The 10,018-nt window shown below is 52.4% G+C and overlaps 1 protein-coding gene across 1 annotated transcript; it reads left to right on the forward strand.

Moving 5' to 3' along the window:
- The first annotated feature begins 6,728 nt into the window (after positions 1-6,728).
- Positions 6,729-8,880, forward strand: LOC108380039 (diaminopimelate decarboxylase-like). Its single transcript, XM_017636405.1, has 5 exons — positions 6,729-6,906; positions 6,973-7,407; positions 7,493-7,941; positions 8,424-8,619; positions 8,678-8,880. Exons 1-5 carry the CDS (start codon positions 6,729-6,731, stop codon positions 8,878-8,880), a joined length of 1,461 nt encoding a protein of 486 aa, XP_017491894.1.
- The last annotated feature ends 1,138 nt before the right edge of the window (positions 8,881-10,018 follow it).

Raw genomic sequence — 10,018 nt, forward strand, 5'->3', positions numbered from 1 at the left:
AGCTTGAAGAGGGGATCACCGTGGCAGGAGACGTTTCTCCAGAGGCGAAGCAGTGCCAGACCGGTTCCGTTTCCAACCGTTGAATCTTTAGAAGTTGATTCTAGGGTCGCAAAGGTAATCTTCAGCAGCTCACCGTAGGCCTCCGAGCAGTCCACCACCATCGCCTGAGCGAGTTGATAATTGGCCGCCAGGTTTGCCAGCAGACTGTACAGCACCGGTCGGTACTCCAGCGGTCCTCGAGGCCCCTCTAGGACCGCCTTCTCCATTAGCAAGCCCATCAGCTGCGGGTGATGAGCTCCAAAGAGGGCGGCCAGGGTCTTCGAGTGCTTCAGGCTGTTGCCCTGTTGTTCGCAGCTGACCAGGTAAAAGAGCGAGACGATCACCNCTGCGGGTGATGAGCTCCAAAGAGGGCGGCCAGGGTCTTCGAGTGCTTCAGGCTGTTGCCCTGTTGTTCGCAGCTGACCAGGTAAAAGAGCGAGACGATCACCGAAGAGTAAACACCTCCACCGCCCCCTTTGCTGAAAAATGAGACCAATTTCGAAAAGACGCCGCCTCTAATGAGCGCCAGGCGAACCTCTCGCTCCAGCGCCAGGTTGTACAGCAGCTTCAGGGCGTTGAAGACGAGGAGTTCGTTGTCGAGGAAAAGCAGCGGTGAAATGCTGCTCACCAGCGGCGCCGCCCCTCTCATCTCCCTCATCGCCGTGGCGTTCTCCCCAAAAACGGAGAGCTTTTTGAGGTAGAGGACGACGACGAGAAGCAGCTCCTGAGAGTGCCGTTCCAGGAGCTTCAAGAGAAGCGGGACCACCCCCTTGCCGACTATCTTCACCTCCAGGGCGAGGTCCTCGCTGATGTTCAGCAGGACGAGGAGGGCGTAGCGGAAGAGGAGGTTCTGCTTCTTGACCAGGTTTTGATAGGAGACCAGGAGCTTCTCGTGGGCGAGCTTCGCTTTGAGGTTTTCCAGCTGAGCCTCGGCCAGGGCTCGTTTGGCGCTCAGCTCGGCGCACCAGGACTCCTCGCGGAGGACCTCGAAGTAAAGTAGCTCGAGGCAGGTGGAGCCGACTTTGTACTGCAAAATAGAAAACATTGGTTAGGATTTGGGCAAAATAGAACCCTCAATCAACACACTTACATTGCTGATGACCGAGTGAAAGTCGACGTAGTTGGAGAGGTGGGCGAAGATGGCGGCAATGTAGATCGACAGTTCAAGTGACTTCTTCCCGTCCTCTCTCAACACCCGGGACAGGGCGCTGAGGAGGGTGTCGTTCTTCGCCAGGCGACCTAGGTGCTCGGGCCTGGTCGCGACAAGGGCAAGGATGGCCAACGCCCCGCGGATCTTCTCCTCCAGCTCCTCGTAAAGTAGCTCAATGTACAGGTCGAGCTGACCTAGGGAGACGGCCGTGGCGTCAAAGTTTGGCGCAGAGGTTGAGTTTGAGGAGGCGGATGAGGAGTTTCGCTCATCACCACTCGAAATCGAACCTGAATTCGAAGAGGATGAGGAAGCTTCAAAAGAAGCGGAGGAGGGGGAGGAGGCAAAGAAGAGCGTGGACGTCGAGGAGAGAAAGTTCTGCATCACAAAGGGGTACTCGTAGGCGGCGGCCGTCGAGGAGAGAATTATTCCGTTGCTCGAACTTCCGCCTGATGTCCGCTTTCGACTTAGAAGTTGCAGCAGGGCGGCCATCAGCTCGGGCAAGCGGAGTTTTGGAATCAGTGGGCCGCACTTTTGCAGGATCTTCGCCGCCAGCTGGCGAAGGTCCACCGCCTGGTTGGCCGGCTTGCTGATGGTGATGCTGGTGAGGAGATTAAAATGAGAAAAGGATTAGGTTTTTGTTGGGAAATAGAAACTCGAGAATTCAGACATACACTTTCTTGCAGTTGCTGATTTTTTCATTGTGGTGATTTGAAGAGGAAGAAGAGGAGGAGGGAATCACATCGTAGTGAACCACCAGACTGCTGCTTCGGTCGGTGGCTGCTTCGATCTTTCGAAAAATCATCTGCTGCTGCTAAAGGGAAAGGATCAAAATGTGTTAAAAGCTTTGATCAAAACGGATCATCAAAACTTACCATTTTTGTTATCACCAAAAAGTAGGTCAACTTCAAAATCAGAGCAGGATCACCACCACTACTGCGTCTGATCTGTTTGATCCCGTTGCGCCAGAACTGGCTTGTCCCAAATTCGGCTCGTCGTGATGGAAACGGCTGTCAAAAAGAAGTGTTTTGGTCCAAAACAAAACGCCAGTAAAAACGCTCGCAGCGCCGCCTGACGACACTAAATCACAACCTCGCCAGCGAACATCCTCCTCCAAGGGTGGGAATCGAGTCCATTTTTCCGCTGTAGCTACACAGCCAACGCTAGAGGGCGCGTAACGTTGGCTGTGTAGCTACAGCGGAAAAGTGGACTCGATTCCCACCCCTGTCCTCCTCCGCACATGTGATTTTGTTGTCATTTGCTTTCGCGATTTTTCTACTTTCTCTCTTTGTCGCCGGCTTTTCAGTGGAGTTTCTATAAACTCCTTAAACTTCTTTCACCATTTCCTCTTCTTTTTTTCGAAGAGATGGCCAACGTCCGAAGACTGCTGAACGCCTTTGCGCAGTTCAACCTGGTGCAGCCAAGTGGTGACCTGAGAGTGCCGCTCTTCGCCGTGAAGGCGGCCAACGTTTCGGTGATCAAGAGTCCGGCGGAGTTCTACAGTACCCTGAAGGTAGGTTCAAAGTCTGCTCAGTATTCAATAACAGAGGATAAAGAGGATTGTGATCTTACTGACTAACTAACCTTTGAACCTCAGGACCTAGCTGAGAAGAGCGAAAAGCGCATCAGCCTCTCCTCGCTGTACCTGGGCACCGGGAAGTTGGAGCGGGAGTTGGTAAGCAGGTTCTAGAACCTTTTTCGAACTTTTAAAACTTATCTTTTTTTCTATTAGGTGGCCAGTCTTTCCGCTACCAAAACCCGAGTCAGCAACCTCGAACTGACCGTCCTCCTCGACTACAACCGAGCCACTCGAGAGACACCGTCTCCGATGATGATTGCTGATAAGGTCACCGGCGAAGCACTTACAAGGTCCTCTTCCTCTTCATCATCCTCAAAGTCACTCCTCCTTCCGCTAGTCAAACAAGGGGCCAAGGTCAACTTTTACCTCACACTGAATCTGGGCGGTCTGTGGAAGCGATGGATCCAGCGGACGCCCAAGTGGAACGAGCTCTCCTCGCTCCACCACATGAAGCTGTACATCTTCGACGACCACCTGGTGATCAGCGGAGCGAACCTCGGCGACACCTACTTCACCACCCGCCAGGACCGGTACGTCCTCCTGCGAGACTGCCCCGCCCTCTGCGACTACTTTGACGAGCTGATTCGGACGGTGTCGCGCTTCTCGATGTCCCTTCAGGAGGACGGCAGCTTCCGGTTGCATCCGAGCTGGAGGTACGACCCCAGAAAAGGAGGACTCTGGCACCGGCGGAACTTTAGGCGGGAGGCGGTCAAATCGATCCGCGAGCTCAATGAGCGCTTTTGTCTGCAAAAAGAAGAGGAACTGATAAGAGCTGATAAGAGCACGGTGGACACGGTGGTCTTTCCGCTGCTGCAGCTGGGCACGCTGGGCGTCGCCGATGAGGAGGCGTTCACCTCAGGTTTGCTGAAGAGTTGTGCAGTAGAAACATCTCAACAATATCGGCTGCACATCGGCACCGGGTACTTTAACCTGACGAGGGCGTACCAGAGCACGCTGCTCGGCTCGAAGAGGAGGACGACAACAACAACAACAACAACAGAGAAGACAACGCCCACCACCACCATCGACAACAAAAGCTCAACAACCTCAACAACAACAACAAAGACCTCGATTGTGATGGCCTCCGAGGAGGCGAACGGCTTCCACGGTGGCGCCGGAATTTTGCGTTTCATTCCGCTGGTGTACACGCACTACGTCCGAAGCTTTCTGCAGCGTATTCAGCAGCAGCAGCAGAAGCAGAACATTGCCCTCTGGTACTACAGCAAACCAGGGTGGTCCTTTCATGCGAAGGGAATTTGGCTCTTTCCCTCCGAGCCAAACTCCTCGGTGACGGTGATCGGCTCGACGAACTTTGGCTACCGCTCTGTGCGGCGGGACAACGAGGCAGCCATTGTCCTCGTCAGCAGGGACCAAGGGCTGAGGGAGCGGCTGGAGGAGGAGCACCGGGCGCTGCTGGACTGCTCCAGACGGGTGGAGGACCCGAAAGGTGACCTTCCGGTGGTGCCATTTTGGGTGGCCACCATTGCCACACTCTTTAGGAGCTACTTTTAGGTGGTGATAGTGGTAGTAGTGGTAGTGGTGATTGTCATCATGATCATAATTTGTTAAAGAAGAAGAAGTTGTTGATGTTCTATTTGTCAATGAGATTGTCAGTATCTGTTGATTTACTGATTGATTGTTTTTCTTTCTTCTCTCCTTTTAGTGGCATTAAATTAGTGATCACTCACTACTCACTTCAGGACAAGTCTGCTTTGGAGAGGAGGGGGCCAGTGCCCAGCTCTATCATCATCAGAAGTATCATCATTAGCAACATTACAAGCAAGTGTTCCTATCACCACAACCCAAAGAGAGATTTGATTCAATTTCCTCAATCGAAGTGGCAGTCAGTTACTTTTGGGTGCTAATCTCCAGAAGAGACGGGAAGGACATCATCTCCATCACCACCATCGCCGACGTAATCCTCGTTGTCGTCTTTCTTCAACGCTTTTGAGCTGGTGCTGTTTGTGTGCCACCAGAAGCACCAGCACCAGCTCTACCATCACCCCCGAAAATACCAGAAGAACTACTGCCTACTGTGTTTACCAGCAACAGCCCTCTCTATCACCAGAGCACATCTATCAGCGGGGCTGCAATCCGACTACCAAGGGAGAGAGGCACCATCACCAGTGCTGCTGCTGCTGAAGAAGTGCCCACGATTGATAACGGAAGAGGGCGAGAGGGAAAGAAAGAGAGAGTACTCTAAACGCCAGTAGCAGCAGCTTTCGATGCTTTTCACTTCACCACCACACTAACAAGAGGTGAAGACTCTGAAGAAGGCACCAACTTCTGCTGCTGTCGTGAATGTTTCCCACTGTTTTTGCAGGCAGTCAGGCAAGCAAGCAGACCTATCCATTGACTAGCACTCCAACGGTGGCAGCGGTGCGACCGTCTTGTGACTGCCACCACCACCACCATCACCGCCGCATCCTCTCCTGCTGCAGCAATTCCACGAGCTGCTGTTGGAAGATGCCATTAGAGAATGCAAAGGAGAGGAGAGGAGAAAGTGAACGCTTTTGCATTCATTCTATTAGGGAGCACTGTTATATTCTCTTGCTCTCTCCTGCTGACTCTCTCGTATTTCTCCATCGTTGGCATTAGCATTAGCCACTTACGGGCGAATGGTCGATGAGCATCAGCAGCAGGCACTCCACAGCTATTGCTCCTCTGGTGCCAGCCAGTGCTCCTCTCTTTCCCTTTCCACTCTCTCTCTCTCTATCTCACTAATTTGGCGACTCCAAGGTCTCTTTTCTTCCTTCCCTTTCTCGTTTTCAACAGCATCGCCGTTTCTCCCAATTTCCCTCGCTTTTACTGCTACTCCCTGTGTGGCGACGGGGATGCTCTCGCCAACAACACACACACACACACACACACACACACACAGCCAAATTCACGACACAACAACAGGCACACAGCACAACAGAACAGAACGGTTAGCATAGAAATTCGGCAGATGCAGCAGTGGCAGCAGCAGTGGAGGCATAGGCGCAGTCGATCATTTGCAGTCGCGTCCTTTAGAACAGATCGAAGAGTCGCTTTTTATTTCATTTTATTTATTGCGGTGTTTACCACTAGTAATTCGGCCCGTTGATGTGTGACAGGCTGCTTTGACAGTTGCACTCAATCGCTCGGTGTCTAACTCTCACTTTCCCATCTATTTCTTTTCGATGACTTCTTTCTTCTTTCATCTCATCTAGCCAAATGTTATTCATCGCCAATCAGCAGCAGCAGTCAGTCAGTCAGTTGATTATCTGGTAGTACGCTACTGCAGCCACACAGCAGTCATAGCCAGTCAGTTCGTTGTTTATCAGCCAGTCCTCTTCACTGCCCATTATTATTAGCATCCGTCCTATCATCATCAGCAGCGTCCATTATCAACCTTCGACAATTTTTGTAGGCAGTTTTGGGAACTTATCAGCAGACACACTACACTGTCTTTAGCACTGCCTGTCTGCCTGCCTGGTACGTACGTCAACGTGCGCCCAGTGTTTGTCTTTGGTGCTAACTGACTGCCTGAAGATGGTGTAAAAAAGAAAGAAAGAAGCAATGAAACAGCAGTGATTCGAAGAGTCGATTCATTCGGTTATCTCTTCTTATTTTTCGCCCTTTCGCACTATCACCACTACCAGAAAGTGACGGTAGTGCCAGTGCTGGTTCACTTTCATTTACCCAGTGCTGCGCTTCAGTCAGTCATATAAAAAAGTGCTGCTCAAAGTCAAATTTCTTTGCTACGCCAAACTAACGGACAAGCCAAACGCCAAGCCAAGCCGAACCGAGCCAAACGCCAAACTGCAAACCATTTCACTGCAGCCATCGTCACCTACTCTTTCAACTTTTGCCCAAATCACAACCACTTCGCTTCATTCACTTCCATTTACTGCCCTTGATTACCACTTTCAAACTGAATCCTCTTCACCTCTTTCAATATCATCCTTGATTCTAAACAAAAACCACACCCAAGCCAAGATGTCCGACAGCACCGACAACAAGGAGGGCTCCGGCTTTATGGGCTCCATTCGCCGCCTCTCTCGCCGCCTCTCGGGCACCGTCCTCAGCGCCGACAGTCGCGACGTGAAGGCCTACCTGGTGCGGAATGACAAGCGCAACATCTACTCCTACGACGGCGAGGACCAGCTCAAAGTGGGTAAGTACATCTTTGTCCTAAAAAAAATCTTCAAAAATCTCAAAACACATAACCTCTTTCTCTCAGGCGGCATCGTCCTCAAGGAGCTCGCCGAAGAGTACGGCACGCCCCTGTACGTCTACGACGCCAACCGCCTCGTCGACAACTACCGCCTCTACCTCGGCTCGCTGAAGAACGTCAAGAACTTTATGCTCTGCTATGCGGTGAAAGCGAACCCAAACCTCGCCCTCTTGAACCTTTTTTACAAGCTAGGCGCCGGCTTTGACGTCGTCTCCGGCGGTGAGATTGCCCGCTGTCTGGCCGCCGGCGTCGACCCCGCGAAGATCATCTTCAGCGGCTGCGGCAAGACGGTGGAGGAGCTGACGGTGGCGGTGAAGGCCGACGTGCAGTGCATCAACGTGGAGAGCTGGGAGGAGCTGGATCGGATTGAGGCGGTGGCCAGTCGCCACAATAAGATGCAGAACATCTCCATTCGCGTTAATCCGGAGCTGAATTTGGATGGTGAGTGGTTGGGGGGCTTTTTTTAACCTAGGTTTTAGTTAACTTTAGGAACTTTTCAAATGCTAATCCTCTTCCCCGGGGGAAGGCCTCTCCCACCCGAACATTCTCACAGGCAGCGGCGGGCACAAGTTTGGCGTACCGATCGGCGAGGCGGTGGCCATCTACAGCCGAGCGAAGGCGAGCGCCAGCCTGAAGATCAAGGGCATCAGCTGCCACCTGGGCTCGAACATTGACAAGCTGGAGCCGTTCATCGAGGCGCGAGATCGCCTACTGGCCCTAGCTGATGAACTGCGCCAGGAGCTGAGCATCTGCGTGGAGCATATCAACCTCGGTGGAGGCTTTGCAGCGCAGATTTCCGGCGCCTCGGCGCACGTTTCGGAGACGCCCGCGGCGGACACTATTCCGCAGTGGGTGGAACGGCTGGCGAAGCCGATCACCGAGCGCGGCCTGAAGATGGTCCTCGAGCCGGGCCGCAGTTTGGTGGCCGACGGCGGGGTGCTGCTGACCAAGGTGGAGTACGTCAAGGCGCCGCCGGTGAGGAATGACCAGTCCACCTCGCCGGGGCCCTCCTCGCCCCGATCTGGGTCCTTTATCGGCAGCAACCCGCTGAGCAAGGCTTCCCATGGTGGTGGACACGGACACGGACATNGACGGCGGGGTGCTGCTGACCAAGGTGGAGTACGTCAAGGCGCCGCCGGTGAGGAATGACCAGTCCACCTCGCCGGGGCCCTCCTCGCCCCGATCTGGGTCCTTTATCGGCAGCAACCCGCTGAGCAAGGCTTCCCATGGTGGACACGGACATGGACACGGACCACCGGCCACCTGGGCCATTGTTGATGCCGGCTTTAATGACTTTGCGCGAACGGCGCNGGTGGACACGGACATGGACACGGACCACCGGCCACCTGGGCCATTGTTGATGCGGGTTTTAACGATTTTGCGCGAACGGCGTTGGTGAGTTGACTATTTTATTAAACTTGATTATTACAATTTTTTACACTCTTTTTTCTTTGCAGTACGGCCAACAGCACCCGATTGTGCCCGGCCAGCTGAAGGGCGGCCACGAGGCCTCCGCCGGCCTGACCACCGAGTTCAAGTACAACGTGGCGGGGCCGATCTGCGAGACGACGGACGTCTTCCACCGAGACCTGGTGCTGGGGCAGAAGCTGGAGTCGGGTGACTACGTCATCATTGTCGATGCTGGTGCTTATGGTAAGCTTATTTTTTATGTTGAATTTTTTTTCTAAAATTTTTTCCCTCTCCTTTTTAGGCTCCTCAATGACGAGCAACTACAACACGCGGAACAAACCGGCCGAGGTGATGATCCACGACGGCCACCCGACGCTGATTCGCGAGCGTGAGACCTACGAGGAGCAGTTTAAGCGAGAGAAGCTGGTCCTCGACCTGAAGCTAAAGTCGCTGAACACGGTGGAGGAGGCGGAGAGTCAGGAGGACCTGAATAATGCCGCCTGAATTTGAGGAGTTTGAGGAGTTCAAAAATCGAGGACTTTATTTCTATTTTATCAAACACACACGCATTTTACATTAGTAGAAGAAGTGCCAATCCGGTGAAACTTTTAGTCTCGGAAAATAAAGGCGAAAAAAGAAGAAGAGCATGTGTTGTACCAGTTTTGTATTTGAGGTTATTTTTTGTTTCTTTGAGTAAGTGAGGAGGGATTATTATCAACAAAAAGATAAGAGTGAAATGAATAAACAAAATGTAATAATTGTCATATCCTATTGTTCATCATCATCATCATTGGCTACTACCGCCATCGCCACCACCACCTGTTCAGTGAATGAATACATATTAGTCATCCTGGTGAGTAATTGAGAAACAATTGGGTAGTAAAAGGAGGTGCAAAAAAAGGTGTTGAAAAATGAAAAGACAGAGATATTATATCCTATGTGTAGCGCACTGCCTGAAAATTCATAAGAGTTGAGACATTGTTTAGAATTCAATAGAAGAGGAGGCGTGTGCTGTGGCAAAAAAAAAGAAAAAGAAAGAATTGTACTTGCATTGCAAAATAAGAGGGGAGATTGCTAGCGTTTTGTACAAAGGTTTTGATGTCTAGTAGCGCTTGTAATTTTGCTGGCGGTACTTGTCCGCGGCGGCGGCGTTTCCGTTGCCGACGTTGCTGCTGCCGCTGGCTCCGCCTCCTTTGGGAACATAGTCGCTGGTGTAGTACTGCGGAATGGCGGCGGCGGCGGCGGCGCCGTACGGGGCCTGGCGAGGGGCGTTGGGGGCTCCTGGTGCGGCAGCATAAGACTGCGGTTGTCCGTAGTAGGACTGCTGGGCATAGGAGTGCGACTGTTGAGGTGGCTGCTGCTGATAATGACCACCACCATAGGACTGCTGATAACTATGCTGACCTCCGTAATTGCTAGAGGTAGGGTAGTTGCTGGAGGCGTTGTTGTAGTAGCTTCCGCTCGAGTAGTTCGATCGCTGCTGAGCCTGCTGCTGATGGTATTGTTGCTGTTGTTGATGTCCACCATAGGACTGCTGATGCTGCTGCTGCTGGTAATTACTTCGCTGCGGGTACTGTCCCCCACCGCCATTGTTTCCTCGATTGTTGCTGTTGTAGCTGTTGTTGTTGTTGTTGCCATTGTT

Source organism: Rhagoletis zephyria, unplaced genomic scaffold (assembly GCF_001687245.7).
Source record: "Rhagoletis zephyria isolate East Lansing unplaced genomic scaffold, Rhagoletis_zephyria_1.1 Rzeph_scaffold_18023, whole genome shotgun sequence".
Taxonomy (NCBI): Eukaryota; Metazoa; Arthropoda; class Insecta; order Diptera; family Tephritidae; genus Rhagoletis; species Rhagoletis zephyria.